The sequence below is a fragment of the Gymnodraco acuticeps genome, unplaced genomic scaffold (assembly GCF_902827175.1).
Source record: "Gymnodraco acuticeps unplaced genomic scaffold, fGymAcu1.1, whole genome shotgun sequence".
NCBI classification, from domain to species: domain Eukaryota; kingdom Metazoa; phylum Chordata; class Actinopteri; order Perciformes; family Bathydraconidae; genus Gymnodraco; species Gymnodraco acuticeps.
In genome coordinates this window covers 15,842-37,750 of record NW_022990683.1, presented here as the reverse complement: position 1 = coordinate 37,750, position 21,909 = coordinate 15,842, and the positions used below count along the sequence as shown (strand labels likewise).

Here is a 21,909-nt window from a genome sequence, read left to right as displayed (position 1 = left end):
TCCTCTGCTACAAAAAAGAGCTTGAGGTGCAAAGACTGCTGCTTTCAGTCATTCTGTGTCCAGCCTTCACTGGGCTTTGTGGAGTGGCAATTATGACATGCCAATTAGACAAAGATAGAGGGTTGGATGGGCAGCTCTCCCATTTCTAATCCGCTCCCAAACTGGGAAATCTCCAGACCGAGTGCATCAGATTTGATTCACTCGCCGCCCTTCATTTAACACATCTGTCTCCACACACAGGCAACGATGGCCTGGCACAAACATAACACATCTGGAAGGCAAGAGCAAGAGTCTAATTTCCGTTTGGTCTCCAATATTGTTTTATCCCAGTATTTTCTACTTTTTCATTTGAATTTAACTTAATATTCTACGTTTTAAACAAAGACCTATTAAATTGTATTAATTATGTTTTATTTCAGCACAAAAAACTAATGTTTAATTGTGACTTTAAATGAGTTATTCCTCCTGTCTAGATAATGAAGTAATTAGTTTATCGCTGCCATGACACACACACACACACACACACACACACACACACACACACACACACACACACACACACACACACACACACACACACACACACACACACACACACACACACACACACACACACACACACACACACACACACACACACACACACATCATCACACAAACACCATCTTGTATACAGAGGCATTTCTTCTTATTAAAACTGTGTTTGCGTTGTTTGAGTTCACATTGACCCAGCTCCATTCACCGAAGCTGTTTGCTGTCTCCCAATTAGCTTCATAACACATACAAGAAATTCCTATTTGAACTCATGCAAGTTAACGTAGACAATTACTAGTTCTCCTCACAGTGTAGTACCGAGGCTTTAAGGCTCTACAGCTTGTTGTGGGAGCTGGGGTAAATACAGTGCTGTTTGAAAAAATATTGATGGTGTCATCTCAGCGTTTCATTCGCGATTAACATTATTTACAACATTGTTTGGCCTGGGTTTAGCAGTAAGAAATTAATGATTGATTTTAGGGGGCCATAAACACCATCTTTTTTCCGTGCCAAGCCAGTGGTTAAATATAAATTAAGAAGAAAGCAGAAGATTAATAGGCTCTGTATCTCCCTCAAATCCCCCTTGCTTTATGATCTGTTTGATGTCTCAAGTGAAGAGCTCATTCACACTAAAATCAAAGACCTGTCATCTTGGTGAAGTTAGAACAGATCATTTCATGCTGCAGGACGTTGGGCATCGGGTTGTTTTCAAGCTTTCAGGGAAATGTTGTTTCCATACTGAGGTTTTTAGGGCTAGGCTGTTTATCGCTGCATGCTGACCAACTTCTTTACATCACATACTTACTTATTATGGGATTGTTACCAAACTGACTCTGTAAATTGAGTCTTTTCTAACGTGCAGGACTTTTTTGTCATCATTCAAGGTGAACATTAGTAAACAGTGATGTATGAAAACGGTTACCTTTCACCTTCTTGTAACACTTTTGATGTCTTCTTTCTTAAAATACTACAAATCGCCTAATTAAAAGGACAGATTTACATGACTGCTCATTGAAGGGTCTTTTTTTCTGACTCGAGGGACATCTTTGCTCAGTGAGTCATATCACACAGTTTTGTAAAGCTTTCCTTTAGTTTTAATTGCATGTTTTATGAGGCACTCGGCTGAATGACTCACTCACAAGCAAATCTTTAAGAAATACTTTACCCACAAAATGACCATTTGCATATCACTTACTCACCCTTACCCTTAGAGAAGCCTTACATTGAAGTAGGGCTGCTCAAATAATCGTATTTTAATCGCAATTACGATTATGGCTTGCAACGATTACGAAAACAACGTAATCGAAATAAAACGATTATTTTTGTATTATTATAATTACTTTTTAAAAGCATTTTAATTTATAATTTTTTTTTTTAAATTGGTTTTTCAGTTGAATTATACTTAAAGTTCAGGGGAATCAACTGTTAAAAACATACTGTTCACATTTTCTTTCTCCAATAAATTGATGTTTTCAAAGTAAATGGACAATCGTTTTTAATAATCGTGATTTTTGCCATAATCGAGCAGCCCTACATTGAAGTAAGTGGGGCGACGTTAAACAACAGCAAAACTATATCAAAACATCTGTTTACAAACTGTCATACAACTACTGGATGAACCATCCAGAGCTAATCAATTAGCTAACAGACAGAAATCAAGGTTTACTTTGATAACAGATTAAAGGTGCCCTGATTCTAGGTCATGAAACGTATTGATTATCTACTTTTCTCTCTGTTTTATTTGATAATAAACCTTTTATCTTTGGGATTAAAGAGTTGATCTGACAAAGCATGCAATTTGAAGATCTCGCCTAGTATTTGTGTTCATTTTAGAGTGCGTTTGCCACTAAAGTATAAAGTAATAGATATAACAGTTAGTTAGAGCCCTAGATCCATCCTTGTGTTTTCTCCAGGAACATGTTATTAAATTAGAACAATGCCCCAGACCTGTTCTTTTTATTTATTTTTAGCTCTTAAAAGAAATATGCTTAAATGCATCTATCTTGCCCTGGAAAAATTGGTTTTCTGGAAAAGTTAATGGTTTTTTGTTGGGCTTTTTTCACTAATTAATCATATTGAAAATATCAGGAATATACCTACTGCCAACATCTGTTTTGGATATCAATATAATGACACCCGCATACGTCACAACTATTATTACTACCTGTAAAACCACTTGGTTGAGGACAGGGAAACATCAGTGTTGAACTTTAACAATGTTAGCATATGACACAGGATAATAACCAGCACCAACATCAAAGAAAAACACACACACACACACACACCTCCACAGTTGTTTTCACTCATGCTTCTTACTGTACTGAAAACTGAAAGATTGATTGTTTCTTTGAGTAGATGTTTTCCCCCCAGCTGAATAAATATGTTTATAATACTTCAACATACTGTCTTCAAATGCTAGATTTGACCAGGTGACCCATTTCAGTGAATACTCTGGTCCGATGATCTCTTGTGATGTTGTGGAGCAGGATGTGGTCACGGCAGATGTGATAAGTGTTACGGGAGCATATTGCGTGAGCCTTCACTTATATTACGCATGTCAAAGCAGTGAAGGAAACCCACACACCACCACATGAGAGTAATGAGATGAGACAAACAGAAACCACAAGCAACAACATAACAAAAACGTGTAGTCCTGTTAGACGTCACGACTGGGCTGCTCAATGTAAATAAACAGTGTGTTGTGTGTGTGAAAGAAAGAGAGAGAGGGGGTATTGCTGTAATCGTGTGCAACCATGGATTTTAATTATGCTGCGCCCAGAGTGCCTCCACCAATCAGAGTCCTTTCTCAGGCACGCTTCAGGGTGACCGCAAAGGAACAAAAAAACAAATGCTGGGCCAACAAAGCAGCCCTTATCCGAAGCCCGTTTTGTAATAGCAGCAACAGAGCTGTCAAGGAGGCGTTCAGGAACCTGTTTCTCCATCCTTGTAGATAGGATTTTCTCCTTACCCCAATTTCTGGTCCTCTTCCTCCTCTTTTTGGCTTCCTTACTCCTTCTCTTAACCCATCTCTGGTGCATTCATCCTCCCTCCTTCCTTCTCTCCCTCTGTGTCACTCGGCCCATCTGGGCTGTCTGGTGGAGTTGGGAACATGGGTCGCTGTCAGGGGAGCTCAGTGGGGCCCTGTTGAAGACACAAAGGGCGGATTACTGCAGCTGCCAGTCACACTAAGACCCACACAGCAGCTCTTCGGAGTCTATTGCAGTGTCCTCAACCCTCACACCCAGCCCTATCACAAAGGGACATCATTAGCTCCGCCACAAAGCATCTCCCCTCGTCACCCCGTCTTAAGAAACACCGCAATCAGGCCCACAAATAGCGTGATTAGTCAAGATAATATGCATGAGTAATGTATGCTAAGGCAGTGTCATCTGCTCAAAATAGGAAGGGTACGTTGTGTGGCTTTGTTTTTGAGGAGCATCTTTCACACGGATTTCGCATCATGATGAGTATTCATAATGGTTGTTTCACTTTTCAAAGATATGTCCGTGTTTGGGATGTTTTTTTAGCTTTCAAGGAGACGATTGTACATAAAAAGTGTCAATAGATAACCTTTAAGTCCATAATCAAGAAATACAAAAGCTTTATGTTCAGGTTCTTTTGTTTTGTTCCCTTTTCTTTAAAGAATCGTTTGTCAGAAGATTACATTTCTCATAAAATTGTAATGCTCAACTGAAGCATAATTATATTATATTTTAAGCAGTTTTAATTATAAATCAAAAAGGTTTGTTTTAATTGGACTTTCCAGGAGATTTTCACGCACATGACTTGATCCTGGCATCTGTTGAAATTACATTTTTCTCTGAGAAATCATTACAATTGATCTTAATTGCAAGAACAAAGAATCCCCTACCCATCACTCTCACATCATCAAACAAGCACAATACACATGGTTTCCTTTTTTCGTTCTCCTTATTTAATCATTTCTCATATCGCTGAGAAGAAACAGTTGTGTGATGTTGAGTTGGACCAAGATTCATTTCACTTTTCACCCACTGTGATCCGGCCCGATCCCCTATGGCGGATCACGCTGAGCGTCTGGCCCGATCTGCTAATGCAGCGAAGCCAAGCAGCACTGAGGGTGCCTGAAACACATTGAAGCACACATTCAGCGCTCCAACGGCATGCTGGGTCGCCAACGCAGTCCAGCCGGTTATAGTGTTGGTTGTAGACCAGGGGTGCCCACACTTTTTCAGCTTGGGAGCTACTTTTAAAATGACCAAGTCAAAGTGATCTACCTACAGAAGTCTACCTGCCCAAAGTCATGTGGTGAGGACCTGTGTGTCGCGGGGAGGGGGGGGGCTAGTGGACTGTGAGCACCGGAACCTCAAAGCGGCGGAGAAACTGTGGCGCGCTTACACTTATTGTGCTGCATCTGCGCTTCAGATGAGGAGGTGAGGCCCCCCTTATACCCTTTCTTTAGTAGAATTGTATAAATTGAAAGGCTAACTAGGTAATCAGCTCACCGGTGATTTGCAGCTGGCGCAGTTGACCGCGCATGCGTGGTGAACTGCGCGTTAGAAAATATGAGATCTCAGACTGGCTTACCTGTACGTCAATCAAGTGGCAAATGCCATAGTAAAGATGGATGATAGGCTACATTTTTTTATTTAAATTTGTTTTAAAATTATTATTATTATTTTTTTCAATGTCATGCGATCCACCCACACTATCTTCGCGATCGACGTATTGGGCACCCCTGCTGTAGACTATCCATAATCTCATTTAAAGACCTACTTGTTCTCCCGTGCCTTTGCAGACCACGTATAAGACGTATCAGTCTTTCTAAATCGGAGTTTTCTATTTTGTTGTGTTTTAAAATGTTTTTACATCATGTATGAGGGTTTTCAGTCTGTGGCTATAAGGATGGTTGTATTGTATCATGCTTTTACATTAGTTTATTTTTGTCCTACATGTATCGGTTTTGTCTAAATGTATTTATGCTGCTTTTGTATATATTCATTGATGTCCAGCACTTTGGTAAACTCTGTTGTTTTCAAATGTGCTATATAAATAAAGTTGGATTGGATATAATAACGTCTCCATTCATCAAGTTTGGCCAGTTACAACACTGACTTGCATTGAGGATCACTTTCTCTCTTCAAGAATGAAAATATATCTTTCTTCTGCCTTTGGTCGTGTTATTCCACTCTGCATCAAGACTACATGACGCCGATCAAAGGGTCAACATCACTGGTGCTCATGCCAATAATCTTGAGACAGCCTTGACATTTTAGCACTGTCTCCATGAGAGGATGTTACAATTTCTCTGGTTGTCAACCTAATCTTAAAGGAATAGTTCAAAACATTTTGGGGAATTGACTCACTCATGAAGAGTACGATGAAGAACAATACCACTTTTATCTCGTGTGTTGAATGTAAAGCGTCACCTAGCAGCCTGGATAGCATTCTTTCACACACACATACGGGTATTGGGCCGAGGGCAACACCGTACTTCCGATATCCGCCGTTTTACGCGAGGTGCAAGCAGGCCAAGGGTTTAGCCGTACACCGTCTAGGTGTTGCTAAGCTTCCTGTACTGAATATCATAGTCTATTGCCTTAATCAATATCTATGTCTATGTCAACTCTAAAATACCACATATATGCAATGGCATACGTGTTTCCAGAAATTAGACGTAGATGCAGCCAAAATCGACGCAGTCTGTAAGGGCAATCCGACAACCCACACAGCTCTAGTTTACGCTGGTAACGACCTAGAGCACACCCCTCAAGTCCAGAGATGTAATCCGAAGACATGCAGCGATTTCTTCGGTCGTTAATTCAGAAAAAAAACCTAGTGCGCTCTGCCCGGCTACGTTAGCTAGCTGTTTATATTTGCACTTCCAGGATATTTGCACCTCCATGAAAATGGCGTATTTATATATATATATGGCGCGTGTTGCATTGTGGGTAGCTCGTGACGTCACTGTGTGTGAAAGAATAGCTTAGCATAACGTTGGAAACTGGGGAAAACATGCTCACCTGTCAAAAGGAACCAAATTCGGCCTACTAGTAGCTCTAAAGATCAATTAGCGCGTTTACACCGCAGTACTTTTCCCACTTTAGTTCCGATATAGTTCCGAAATGTCGCGTTCACACCAAAAATAGCCGGAACTAAAATGAGTTCATCAGAACCTTTTTTACCCCTTTTGCTAGAGAGCACGTACTTTCGTGGGAGAAAAAGGTTCCTATGTCTGATTGGCTGGGCGGAATGCAAACCACGCCCCGTAAAACTCCTAAAAGGTTTTGTGTGCTGGTTTTGTGAAGCCGCCATTTTATTATCCTCGCATTAGCATTATTAGCATTAGCCCAGCGCAGAAACGCAGAGAGACTAACTTATGGCAACACAAAAGAAAACATGGGAGCGGTGGAGATGAGGAGGTGTTGGCGTTCTGGCGATTTACTCGGAAGGCTTCAGTAGAAGCTGCTGGGAGTCCCAGCAGCTTCTACTGAAGCCAGTCCCCAACTCCGGGGACTTCCGGCCGGGGACTTCGGGTGGCAGTATACGCCTTGAAGTTGTTTGCGGCCTGCCAGTAAACCCAAAGCAGAAGAAGAAGAAGTGACGTCAGCGGCTTCATTTACCTAATCCACCCCCAGGGACTTATTCCGGTGTGAACGCGATCTGTACTTGTAAGACTTCTCATGAACTAAGTTCTGATGAACCTTTGTGGGAAAAGTACTGCGGTGTGAATGCGCCTATTAATAAAGGATATATTATAATGAAAACCGAAGAGTGAAACAAACGTATCCATTACTGTTATTTGCATGCATTTCCTTATCTATCTATCCACTAGAAATTGATTTCACCAAACTTTGAATTAATGAAAGCAAGACCAATTTTAGTTTTTAAGTACTGTTGATTAAAGTTTATTTTACGGAAACTATTGAAGGAAAATTCTCTGCTATTACTTATTTGCCATATCTGAGTATACTAGTACTTATATTGGTTAATTGCATTGCACGTCTTCCCCTTTAATAGTTTGTTGACAAACTTTTCCATATCAGTTGTTTTGTCATTGACTGTAGGAATTTGTATAACTTGACAAACTCTTTGAATGTGTTAGATTAAAGTGAGGAAAGATATAAAAGAAGAGGCTTGATAAAGAGGTTGAGAATGCCTTTTAAGTCTGAACCTGGACCAGTGGCGGTCTACAAAGAGAGGAAACTTTCACATGTTTAATGTGGTGGTGGTGGTGGGAGGGGTTTCTGTCTACAGAAATGTCTGAACATTTAAAGTGTCATCAATGGTGGATTGGCCTCGTAAATGATTGCTTTAACTTCCGTCTCTACTGTATATGCGTCTTTGTCTCTGCATCTTTACATCGTAGCTCCTGAAAAAGGGGTACCCCAACAACAGTGGCGTTTCCAAATAAATCAACCGTCTATAAAAAACTGAAAAATGCACGGGGGAGGCTTGTTTATGAGCCAGGGCGAGTCAAGTGATTTATAACAGGGTAAATGACAGAAACAGAAGCGGGATGTGCAAATACTTACAATACAACAAATCAAAAGTGGCAGGTCACTATGCCCTGAAGAAAATGCGTCCCTTTTGTGCAAGAAAAAGTGGACAAATGTTAGCATGCAGTGGCACTACATTTCACTCTAGTTGGCCTTTTTTCAGGAGTAGACTTTAAGAAGCAGATGGCAGGGTGAGGCAGGGCATGAAGGATTTTGGCAGAGACACTTTACTCTACATCCTCTGGGATTTTACTGTTTCAAATTTGGCTTAAATTGGGCCGCGACTTGGGCGAGACTGAGGCCAAGAGTTCAAACGCTCTCTTGGCCGCATATTTCAGCTGCAATAAAATTAGCAACAAGACAAAACAGGCTGCAGCTTCACAGCAGACTGTACGTCTCGGGCCCCACATTCTGTATGTATCACACTTCAGAAATATTACCTGCAACCACATGTTGGAGCTCAAAGAAGTGTGGATGGGAAAATTATATTTTCAGTTTAAAGAAATGAAGGCTAGTAATGGAGAGTCGGAGTCTGCCTTTGATCTCCCCCTTCCCACACGGACATTTACCAACACATGAAGCCATGCGTGCACCCTAACATAAACCTCAACACGCATTTTCCAGAAATCTTTTTACACACACACAATTACTCACACACAGTCCCAGACAGAACGTTGGAAATGAGTGTTTACATGTGTGTGAAACAATGACTTTTAAACGGACAACACTAAATTCAAAGATATAATTCAAGATAGAAAATAATTCACTTCAATATTAGTAATCACCACCTTTTATTCGACGTAATTAAAGCAGTGACAGGATAAGTGAATTATTTTTGTCTACTGGAGAACATGGCTTTTTTTTTTATCCAGCCTGAGGCTTGCCAAGAAGAAATTACTCATCTGCAACAATTTCTTCATGTCTGGAGACGTGGGGGGAAAACCCTAAGACAAAGGAATGAAATCAGTTGTTTCCCCACTCAAACACAGCAAGCCTCAGAAAAAAATATTCACTGATGCTTTTAAAATACAACAAAGGAGTGGAGCCAAGGTGCCTAACTAAACCTGTCAAATTGGCAGCATGTGCCTGTGTCTGGAAATGCTTTTCTCTCTAGTAACAACTCCCGGGAATTGTGGACTTCTCTTCTGTGAGACTCAAATAAATCAATCACCACGAGAGTGAATCACACTCCAGTGGTTTTAACAGTTAATATCCTGATGGTTCAGGCTGGTGCACACAGGAAATCAGCTACCAACCTGGTTAAATATTGCCTGCTTGGGCTCTTTACACAGGCCCACTCCAGCTTTATAGAAAACCCACACAAAATGTAACCAAAGAAACCTGCTTTTTTATTTCACTCCCTTCACAAATCAATTGTTCATTGCAAAGTATAACCTATGAAGTATGAGCTTTAATTATTACATGCAAAGAAGGGAATCTATGATACAGAGTTTAATATTACATATAATAAAAATACAGTGTTTTATATCTATAGTCAACGCTAAAATTAAACTTCAAATGTTCTTTATTTTACAAATCAAAACGACTGAATATCTTGTGACATATGACAAATTCCTTAAGAGGGTTTTTAATGTTATGGCACCTTAAATCCCCTCTTATCAGTAGTTTTTATATTAACAATGTGTCTATTGAGTGTGACTTTAAAAGAGGTAGCTCGTAGTGACAAACCCACCGAGCGTAACCACCCAAATCGTTTAGCTCAATTCATTTATTTTTACTTTATTAAGATTCAGTGTTAATGCTCTCATTAGCACCATTTTCATCCATAGAGGGCAGCAATGAAAAGCAATAAAAACCCACTGTACTCTAACTACTAAGCACTAAAGGACAGTGACAAAATAAACGACTATCCGGTTAATATCCGGGAGCATTTTGTAGCTGAAGGGCCTGATATTTCCCTCAGGAGTCGGTAGGGACCAAAAACAGAGCTTAAAGAATAATTAACATTGGACTTGTAATTATCGGGTTGCTTGAAACATTTTAAATGAAATTGTTGTTCTGTGAGCTGGATGTACAAATAAGCAACACTGACTTTAAATGGTAATAATATGTCAGTGTGAGTGTTGACTGCATGTTGTGCCACCCATTGGCCGAATAAATCAATTATTGCAAGTCAAATTGATCTAAATAAAGAAAATCAAAACTAAAACAATACTTAACCCCAACCTTCACACACCCAGGCACAGTCACGCACCGGCTTTCAAACTGATATGTACACAAGCTTACACACACACACACACACACACACACACACACACACACACACACACACACACACACACACACACACACACACACACACACACACACACACACACACACACACACACACACACACACACACACACACACACACACACACACACTGAGCAAAAGCAGGCTGGCTGTGTTTACTGTTTAGCCCTGCGTGTTGATGTGATGAGACACCCAGGCTGATAACACAGAGTACGGCCGCTCTGTGTTTGATCTCAGGGCCGGGGACGGGACAGCCGGCGGAGCGGGGTCAGCGAGGTGTGTTGTGTGCTTGATTACAGACTGGATGGGGGCCCCCGCGACCTCTTAGCAGGTCAGCTCTGAACCCTGACCCTGACACAGCAGGCCCTGACGCAGTGCTCAATGCTTTCTCCAATAACACAGTGGGATGAAAGGAGTAGCTGTGCGAGGACTGGACCACTTCCCCTCTGGACCTGAAGAATGTAGCACGACACAGCCGCGCACAGCGAAGGACGACTGGTGGTGTAGCTGGGCCAGTCTCTGGACATATGTGGGCCCCGCGCAATAAAAAGGAGACTTGTCGTCATGCCTCTCCAACCTGATCAATTGCACCAGTGGAGACCTTGCCCTTTCCCACAGGGTAGCAGAAGGAGAATACCCGTACACTTTCACTTAGAAAAGGACAACAAATGTGAACCTTTTCTGATCTTTTGTTTCAATATTTTAGTAACCGCTGTGTTGCATTGTGTGATAAGTCATTTCAGATCATTCTTACGGTTCACAAAGTTAAACAACTGCCTCCATCAACAATGAACCCCATGGCGCCAATGGGCAAACTCAGCAGATTCCTACAAAGTGACAGTCCGCTGCGGTGAAGGTGAAGTAGGTAAACACCCTCACCATTAGCTTCCTTCAAGGCACCTGGGTCAGCCAAGTGTTAAGTGACAGCGGCACATTCATCACCCCAGAAGATATTTATTTTGGCTGCAGAGAAGCAACACTTGCAAGTATCGATCTGAGCATGTGGTGTGCGTTGAGGAATGTCAGAGATAAAGATTTCGTCTCTGCAAGCGCATGTTTGTCCACCGATGACGGCGGCGTGCAAGCACTCAGGTGTTTGAAGCTCGGAGAATGTAAGATAATACCGTCTCGCCTGTGAGAGCGAGCCAAGTCTGAGGGGAAACGTGATCTCTAACTCTCCCTCTCTTTCTGTGAGGAGCGTACTCGGTGCTTCTCTCTTTTCTGTCAGCTTCACCGGCTGGCAGGGGTAGGAGGGTGGAGTCAGGTGCCACTTTGTGTACGTCAGTCTTTGCGAGTAAGACAATAGAGGAGTCTGCTGATTGGATTTGGTAATCTGTACAGTGGGTGGAGGAGTGGATCCTCATGAGGAAACACTTTCTTTTTTTGGGAAACCAGAGCGTTTATTGTAGAGACAGAATTGAAATGGGAAAAAGGGGGGATTTCATGTGGCAAGTGGTCCTGGTCTTAAGTCGAACCCAGGTCTACCCTGTTGAGCTATATGGAGGCCCGCAAACTCGTTTTTTTTATCTACATTGTTTAAAATATACTGTAGTAATGCAGTAGCTCTACGGATAGCATGATCAGTCAGTTGGTTTGTCGTCTACTTGTATGGATTACCATGAAGGTTTTTACATTACATTTTATTCTAGCTGACGGTTTTATCTTGTATCATGGTCCTCAGAAGATGAATCCCACTGACTCTCGTAATCCCCTGATTCTTCCTCTATCACCACCGGCAGTTTAACATTTTAATCTATCCAGTAAAATATCTAAACATTACGACATGGATTAGCTCAGTATTTTGTCATGAAATGTAAATGTCCCTGATGATGAATCCTTATGACTTAGTTAGTCCTAGCCACTTTTCCTCTAGCGGCACCGTGAGGTTGATGATTGTGATTTTGAACAACATTTCTCAACAGCTATTGCATGGATTACCATGACATTTGGCTGAATGTCCACCCCCCCCCCCCCCCCTACACACTTTGTAATTCCCCTAACTTTTCATAAAGCGACATTATTAGATCGAAATATAAAAAAAACACTTTGGTTTATGACGTTTTACTTCTAAATCCAATGACATTCAGCCTGTGGATTGTTTTGTTTGTGCTAAACGGCAAATGTTAGCAAGCTGACTATTATGGTTAGCAATGCATGGTAAACCTTATAATCTGCTACCATTGCACTTGAAACAAATCACAGTAGTATAGTGTTCCTTGCCTGGATTCTTTACTGCTCTCTAGCTGTATACTCTAGCCTCTCCTTTCCAAATTGGACACATCCAAAATATATACATGCATGACAAATTCCCCTCCTTTTCCATCAAGGAGATAATTTCATTTTAATGACAGTTTGTCTGAGACAGCCTCCTGACAGCGTTGCCATAAATCCACAGATCACAAGTCTGCGCCTCTCTTCCTCACCTTACCCCCAAGACACTTACCTCCCCTTCCAAAAAGGTGAGTCATCCTCCACCAATCAAAGGGCCGCACAAATAATCACTCACCTCAGACCTCCCCTGTTTTTGATTTGTACGCTTGATAGTGTCTTTTCTCTGCTTTAATTGCAAGCTCTTTTCATCATAATTTGATGTTTGTTTCCTGTCGTTTTCTAGGAGATGGCCGCAAGCGCGAGGGCTATCATTTCTACTTCAAGGAAGTTGTTAAGAATGACTAGCAGGTGGAATAGACAGCAGAGGAGGGATTTCACCAGCAGACTCACCTGGCAGGTGAATTTAAGAGCTGATATTGACAAATCATCGCACTGAACAGGCGGCGGACGCTCACACATGCAGACAGAAACACACACACACATGCATTCACAGCACGAGGCGCGAACGGGAGATAATTAGGGTAATTTTTGTTTGAAGTATTTTGCATTGCAATGAAAATAGAACAGATAAAAGATGAGACAATAATAGATCTAAAGAGGACCTTGACTGAGTGTTGTTCCAACAAAGAGCATTTTGTTTGACACAATTCATATTGTCTGCTAAACTGATATGCTTTCCCAACTTTACAAGAGGAGGGAAAAAACATCATCTTAACAAAATGTGCTAAATTTGCATTATGCTCATCAACACTCGGCATGTCGCCACGATGTGTACAACATTAATGTTTGAATTTGTTCTACAGATTGACTTCTGGTTTTTAGATAAGGAATCGAAAACCGCTGATGATAAATTATGCCGTGTGTATTGATATATTCCTTCCTTATATAACATGCAAAATGGAGTATCTAAAGTGAGAGAATACTGAATTCAGGTCACCGCGCAGCAGGAAATCTTCCTTTTCATGTGAGATCCAGAGGGGTCACTCTTATGAACTCATTAGCAGAGAAATGCTAATGTAGCTCTGTTTTTTCCTCCTCCTCCTCCTCTCCTCCCTTCTCTCTCTTTTCTCTCCTTTTCAACTTCAACCAGGAGTGCGATACACCGAGCCTCGCTGGAGAATATCGTGTATTTTGATGTCAGGAGAAAGTGTGTAAGGTGGCTCTGACAGCGCCTTCATTAGAGAGGCTGTCGCTCGTCGCCTTGTCATCAAGTCGCTTAACTAGAGTTATAACACAGCAACACAAAGCATCGTCTTTATCTATCCTGGGGTTTCACTGATGTCCTTATTCTACTGCTATAAAAGGATTCATTTAAAATAAAAAAAAGGTGAAAATGTATATTGCTGAGGAAAATACTGAATGTACATCAGTGTAGTATCGTGCTGAACAAATGACCCCTCCTCACTTCTCTGCAGTGGTCTCTCATCATGCAGCAGAACACATTAAATAATGAATCACTCAATAACTCAAAACCTCCACAAACTCTGCTTCGCTTTGTAAGAACAGAATACACAATTATATACATGTTATTGTGTATATAGGGTTATCTTTAAATGTCCGAAGCAGAAGACAAATCAATACGTCACATGTTCTTCTTTTACAGGTTAATACAAATCCTTAAAGAATGATGTAACATTTGAAATGATATTCTAGAGTTGAAAAGGTTAATCAATATTAATTTCATAATAATCTACCTTGTCTTTTGTTATTTAACTGACTCTTGTACTTTTTTTGGACGAAGGGTTATACGTTCTACCTCATCTGCTTCTTAAAAATGAACTGTCCGTTTTATTTTATGATTCAATTTTCTAGATTTTATTAGTTTCTAATATTGACAACACAACGCCCCGCTGCTGTGTGCACACATCGATTATCGATCATTACCAATATTATATCTATTTTCTCCATTATGTCACCGAATGGACAGAAACATGTATAAAGCATTGTGATATCACCAAAAAAAGAGGTGTTTCATATATTATCTGCATTAAGAAATTATATATATATATTATAATTACAATGTGTTATTTTAAATGGAAACTAAGGGTCAGATCTATATTTTTGTATTGTTAAAATCCCTTGTTAAGATCCCAAACAGAAAAGCCATTTCCTATAATCATTTAAAAATCATATTCATATCAATTGACATGTCATAAAGTATGAAGATTATTAAATCACTTCAGTTTGTTCTTGGAGCTGTTAAGAGGGCCTGAAGTCTCAAAGACCGCAAAAAGGAACAATTAGGATTAAGGTGATATCCTTAACAAAGTCTTATATGTTGTATTTTATAATATCTTTCAGTGCCAATAAACCAAAGCCAAAAACCACACATGAATCATTTAGTCCTGTGATTTATTTAATCTGTTTCATTTTTGGATCTCTTCACCTCTTACCTCAGGCCCTGCAGGCCTGTACTGTCTCTTTTTAGTATCTTAATAGGCCTACCAAAAATCGTTTTACCCTCTGATTTCCCCCTTTCACTCAATGTTACGATTAAAACCATATCCAAGGTGAATGCTGCAAAAGACACGGAATATCAAAATAAATTCCAAGGCAATGAGGTTGTTCCCAGCGTGGTTTAAGGGTAGTGGTGGATGAAGGTAGCATCATTTCACATCGTGCCAGGAAAAAGTGGCGGATAATTAAATGAAAGAAGAAGTGTAATTAGGCAGAACCAACACTTTCCCCAGAGTGGGAAGGGAAGCAGCCAGAGTTTATACCTTGTTTCACATGTTCTACTTCTGGCTTTAAACAAGAAATATACTGTTGAAGTTTTTATTTCAATGAAAGGTTTGCTTGTTCGGGTCTGTGAAATCTGTCTAATTAACGCTCTCTATTTCAGTGCTGTGTTTACACGTTTGTGTCTGTATGTGTAAGTGCAGTGGTGGAAAGTAACTAATTACATTTACTCAAGTACCATACTTAAGTTATATATTTAAGGTACTTGTACTTTACTTGAGTATTTCAATTGTTTGCTTCTTTATACTTCTACCCCACTACAATTTACAGGTAAATGTGGTACTTGTACTCCACTACATTTTGTTGGTGCCTTTGCATAAATGGATTAATGATGTGAAATATAAACAACACCTAAATAAGGCTTCAGTTGCACTTGGAGTAAAATTCACATACCCTGCCTGCAGGTACTATTTTTACTTAGTACTTCTTGCGCCTCTGCTTGTCACATGTTTCTACTTCAAAATGTTTGGCTTGAAACAAGAAATATAATGTTAAAGTTTGTATTTCAATGAAAGGTTTGCTTGTTCGGGTCTTCCTGTGTGTGAAATCTGTCTAATTAACTCTCTCTCTTTCAGTGCTGTGTTTACGCGCGTGTGTTGGTGCCCGTATCCCGCGTGCGCGTAAGTGTGGGCGCGTGTGGGAGCGCGCGCTTTCCGCTATACTCTGGAATGCAGCCAGTCTCTTTTGAATCCACACTCTGCTTCCAAAAACCAAAAGCCTTTGATCTTTTTTTTGCTGTGTCCTTACCCGGAAGAGAACCCCTTCTCTCTCTCAATCTCTCTCTTTCTCTCTCTTTCTCCCCCCCCCCTCTCTCTCAGCTGGGATGAACGCACACGTGGAAATGTTGGCCCGGTTCCACACTCGGACCAAATTTAGTCATACAAAGGCAAGGGGAGAGCGAGGAGGGAGGAAAGGGTGGAAGAGGGAGGTGGTGGTGGGTGGGTGGGGAGTTGGGGATGAAAGAGCCAGCCGCCGAAAGATCAAAGGCAGCCGCGGCTCCGCCCCGCTAACCCCACCTCCGCGCTTTATAAAGATCTGCCTCCCCATCCCAACTTTATTCTCACGCAATCTCTCCCTGCGCAGACACACACAGAAACACCACTTCTGCTGCCTTTCTGTTTATTTTCTTTTAACTCTATTTTCTCATGAAGTTCTTATTTTCTTTTAATCAATTCCCCCAATATTTTCGTTGCTCTTCCCGTTTGTCATTTTTAATTAATAACACACTTTATTATTAATTTATTTTGTGTAGCCTATGTGGGTGCATTTTTGTTCAATAACACTACGTGATGGTGTGCCAATTTTTTCAATAAGGCTACAGTGTTTTTGTGTGTGTTTCCGATCAAATGTCATCCTTACCATTTTATATATATATATATATATATGATAATGGATCACATATGTGTCAATAAAACGTTATGTATGTTAATTTGGGGTCCCTTACATGAAAACATTTAGCAACCCCTGGCCTTTTCTCAGTTATTTCGTTTGACTCGTCCCTTACTTATCATTGTTGTTATCTAGCTATGGGACAAAAATACTTGAAAACAACATTATTTTGTTGGATAGCAATAGCATACATTTTATATTTGCACATATTGTAAGAAAATATGGAAAGCTCTAGAACAACCATGCCCTTCATTTGACCAATGTAATTTGAATACAGGTACAAAATAAACATAGAAAAGACAACCATTCAAATGTTGTTGAATAAATACACAATTAAACAAACAACAAATCTATATGACCTTATTATAGTACGGTGACAATGCATAGCCCCAATACAAGCCCTTTTAGTTTTCTTCTTCTAATGGGTATTTCTACACAAAATAACGCTATTGTCAGTTATTGCGTTTTTGATTAAATGTCACCTCTTCTCAGTCTGCCAAAAAAGCTTGTTTTGTTCTTCCTCTATTTCTGATATCATTTTTATTTAACATGATTGTTTTTAACCCATTACACACACACACACACACACACACACAGCCTCAGCTCTCCTCCTGCCCATTTGTTGTGAGCTGAGTATAACCCTCTCTCTCAGGAGGAGTGTCAATCAGAGCCTCGGCTTCCCTTTCATCTCTCCTTCCTCCCAATGACTGAAGAGAGAGGAGGAGGGAGCACGGCTACATTACCAACATACACATACACACACTGCTTACATTACACTGTGGAAGCAGTGCGGAGCAGTGGGAAGTCGGTCCACGGCGGTTTTCCTTCTCTACTTCTTTTCTGATTGTTTTATGACTTCTCCTTTTATCCCTCCTGCGTTGAGGATGTATTTTGAAGCCGCGTGCAGCGTTGCTCGTTGTCTTATCTGAGTGTCACAATTCTTCCAGTTGCACATCCATCCTTTACCTTTTCACCTCCAGACGGTGTTTTGGTTTTGTTAGCTCACTTTTTTCCTTACATTTTTCCAAGGACGAAACATCTTCTGCATTGGACCACCGAGGAAATATTTCTCACTTTTATAAATGCACTTTTCTTTTTTACTGGACCATATCCGTCGTCGGTTTGGTGTGTGTTGACTGAAAAACTAGTGATGAGATTTTAACTCGTGGTTTGTCTACCTTTTTTATTTTTGCCTCATGACATTGAGGCGTGCACCGGACTCTCTTTCTGAGCCTTTAAAACTCAAGTGTTTAGGGTGTGAGTTTCTGTGTGTTTTAGTTTAAACACAACCACACACTCCTCCTGTTGCTCCAGTGAAAACACACCGGCAGCGTGTTTGCACGCCGCTTCCTCTCCGACTGACTCGCCGGTCTACGCTCCGGTTAAAGACGGGGACTCGGTTTCGGGGGATTTTAGTGGGAGTTTTCTCCTCCGTAGTTTTGGACAGTGCTGTGCTTTCAGTTTTCTTGGTGAAACAGTTAAAAACAAATACAAAATGCCACAGTTATCAGGCGGCAGCGGAGACCCGGAGCTGTGCGCCACGGACGAGATGATCGCGTTCAAAGACGAAGGAGACCCGCACAAGGAGCAGATCTTCGCCGAGCTCAGCCACTCTGAGGAGGAGGGAGACCTGGCAGACATCAAGTCATCTCTGGTCAACGAGTCAGAGAGCAGCCCCAACAGCAACAGCCACGATGTGAGTAATGTACTGATGTGGTGAATGGTGAGAAAGAGGCATCAACTCTGAACTCCAACAGAGAGGAAACAGCCTCGAGAGAAAAGTGTTTTTAATCAGTCAAATACCTGGCTTTCATTTAGCTTTTGGCACTGTTTTATTAAACAGTACTCTGGCTTTGTCTGAAAGCTGTGATATATTAAAATATGGGATGCTTCAAAGGGCAAATTGACAACAAAGGCCTAATATTTACTTCCTCCTGCTTAGATTTATATATGTCAAGTATTGTTATACAAAATATGTATTTTATATAAAACATAACAAGCTGAGTTCAGGTGCATTTATAACCTCTTTTTTAAATCAAAAGCTGTGATGATACATACTTGGTCTGCACACATTTAGCCTACTCATGTAACATTTGAAATACCCAATACTTATATTTTTGGAACATTACAGACATTAATGTGCAGTGACATTTGAAAAAACAAAACGATTTGTTACGATGTGAGAATTGAGGCCTTTTGTGCTGCCTGTGACAATGCAAGCTGCACGCTGTTTGCAGGGGAACACTGTAACCTTCAGCAGTTGTAAAAACCAGAACACATTATTAATATAGACAACATATATTAATAATTTATTTTAATGAGCACACTTTGTCAAATAAAACCAAAATGAAAGGGCAGTATTTCCTTTTTTACCCGGATGACAATATATTCCTACGTCATTCTCCTATTTCATTATTGTCGTGTTTGTTAAATGGTTCCCAAGAATGATTTGTGCATATGTTGGGGTTAAGAAAAAGAGATACATGTTTACATCTGAATCTGTTGTTGCCTTTCCTTACTGATAATATAAAAAGGAGGCAATACCGGAAAATCAGTCAAAACAATTGTGTTAATGCATATACAGTAGAACTATTATTTATGATGAATTTTTTATGTTTCTAAAATTATTTATTTCATACCTTATATTCCCTACATGCAATCAGCCAGTTTACAAGCTTCCTCAAGACAGCGTAGTCAACAAACGTCACAGTTAAAATGTGTCTTTTCTCCTGCATCAGTCTGCCTGGCTCCATCCTCAGGATACAGACTGCAGCTTCCCCATCACAAAGTTAGACGGCTCTATTTGTGATTAAACCGCAGGTGGTTAGTGACATTTCGGGCACATCCTAACGAGACTGTACATATTCCTCATCGAATGTCTAGAGACGCACGAGACAGAGGCTGAATGTTAATTAGGAATCCAGTGAAGTTTCCTCTCTCAGCTTGAAGCCATCCTGAGGGGACTGAACTCCTAAAAGAGGTCCTCTTCCCAATTCTGATTCAGAAAGAGAAAAAAAAGAAAATGGATGTGCGAAAAGCGTGGTATTTTTTTTTTCTTCTTCGTCATCTTCTATTTTCATGGGTTGATTTTATTTCACTTTGCACTGAGGCTTTTAATTTGTAACACAAATACACTCCATTTATTTGAATTTAGAAGAAGGCTTAAACTGAGAGATGAATTTGAGAGTGGACCTATGGTATTGAAAAACAAGTTAATTTATAATCTCCTTAAGGACATGAAGCTTAATTAAGTGGTTCTATTGAAGCTTTGATGCAGGCTGCTCCATCACCTCTCTAGATGCTAGTGTGTGTGTTCCTGCATTTGTCCCAGCAGTGTTTGTGGGTGTCTGACCGCATCAGCGTGTGTGTGTGTTACTGCGTCTGAAGGCCCTCCTAATTGATTCACCATCATTTCAATGTTTAATTATTTTTTACAGGGAATGAGACAGTCCCAAATGTCGCAAGATTCATATCACGAAAAACACAGAGACCACATGGAAGAAGGTAAGTGACACCGCCTTTAGTGAGAGCTTGTTAAATCAGCATGTTTTATATGACAGCCAGCATGCAATAAAGCCTGAGATGTTCTGAACAATTCACCGCAGCTTGAGAAGTGGAGGTTTTTAGGAGACAGTGTGAAAAAGTGTCAGTCTCGTTTTCCCCACACAGGAGGAGTCACACTCTTACTCTGTTGGCGCTCTTCTTATCAGAGCCCCTATCCCTGCTGCTCTCGGACAGATACTCTCTGATCCAAGTCTAGTCAGGACATGCTTCACCTTCATGTACCTGTTCCCTATCTGCTAGATGAGGGTGCCTGCAGAACCAAATTATAGTTAAATTAAAACATCTCAAGTTTGAATTCTCAGAACAATCATTATAGCACAAGTCTAGAACTGAACATAATTCATAATTGCATTTCTATCTCTTGTGTTTCTTATTATGAAATTATCCGAATAAACAAATTCCCCACATGCATCAGCTCTTCAGTGCAACATGTTGCTGCCGCTCGGGGGCTCTTTGCTCTCTGGGTATTGTAGTCTGACCCCGCTGCTGCAGGTCATCATTAAGGCTTTGAGGAGGAGTGTGTCTCCTCTTTGTTCCCCTTTCACCCCTCAATAGCATCCCCTCAAACCAAACACTGGCTTTCTTCACAACAAGATCCATGTAGCCATCAGGCAGTATACCACAAACACTCCCAACCCCCCACCCCCACCTTAGGCCTTGATACACAGCGCTCGGTTGAGTGGTGAGTGGCGCTGCATTGAGGCCTCTTCGCTCTACAAAGCTCTGCCTCTCGGGTCAAAGGCGTAGAGGAACAGTTGGGGCGTCTCCTGTTTTGACACAGTCTGTATGTTCTTCTAATTGGTGCTAATTGGCGCAGAGGGGCTCCATTGTTCCTCTGTATAATATGACCCTCCTCTCCAAGACGGGAAGAAAGGGCACAAACAAAAGGCCGAGGCGAAATGGGGCGCGGGTTAAAGCGATCCGCAGTGATATCATTACAGCGTCCGAACTTTGTTCAGCTGTATCATGATTTATTAGCTGTAGCGTATTTAGTATATGTAATATTAGTTCATGTTATTAAAGCAAATGGAGCTGTGATGTTGATAAATACAAGAAATGCCTCATGTGACTTTTGAAAACACGCAGTCAATTTAACTTATTTACCCTTTTTTTTTGTTTGTATCAGCAAAACTCCAAGACCTGTACAGTAAGGGCCATCAGTACCAGGGCTACCCGGGCTACAGTATCATGATGAGCAACATGAACGACAACTACATGAGCAATGGCTCCATCTCGCCGCCCATGGCCAGAACGGTCAGTACCATATCTCTAAATGTAAATGTTAGCTTATCAGTTTGATGGCAGGAATGTATATCTAGAAAAATGACTCCGAAGCTGATTCTATCATTATTGCTATTTTATTTGGTGGTTTAAAGGTAAGGTTTATGTTTCCTGTTACGCTGTTAAACGATGCTAAAAGTGCTGATTTGAAACAAGAGATTTGTTTTGTTCATTAACACACGCTTGTGGGATGGAAAGTAAAAACAAGGAGGACAGTCATGTTGCACTTGCTCAGGTTAAAGTGAAGTTCAAGCGCTTTCTTCGTCTTTCAGATAAAACAATAAAGTGAAGTGAGAAGCGTTGTTTGTAAACTCTGTCATAGTTAAGCTCAAATATC

General features: G+C 40.7%; 1 protein-coding gene and 1 long non-coding RNA gene across 2 annotated transcripts in view; both read left to right on the top strand.

Moving 5' to 3' along the window:
* Positions 1 to 14,053, top strand: part of LOC117555350 — a 61,890-nt gene extending 47,837 nt beyond the window's left edge. The window contains exons 4-5 of the long non-coding RNA XR_004570389.1: positions 12,883 to 12,996; positions 13,690 to 14,053. This is a non-coding gene — a long non-coding RNA (uncharacterized LOC117555350). The remainder of the gene's footprint in view (positions 1 to 12,882; positions 12,997 to 13,689) is intronic.
* Positions 14,054 to 17,467: 3,414 nt separating this feature from the next.
* On the top strand, positions 17,468 to 21,650 carry LOC117555365 (lymphoid enhancer-binding factor 1-like). The gene is made up of 3 exons (XM_034230243.1): positions 17,468 to 18,423; positions 20,165 to 20,231; positions 21,418 to 21,650. The coding sequence occupies exons 1-3, from the start codon at positions 18,223 to 18,225 to the stop codon at positions 21,588 to 21,590; spliced, it is 441 nt and encodes a 146-aa protein (XP_034086134.1). The 5' UTR covers positions 17,468 to 18,222; the 3' UTR covers positions 21,591 to 21,650.
* The last annotated feature ends 259 nt before the right edge of the window (positions 21,651 to 21,909 follow it).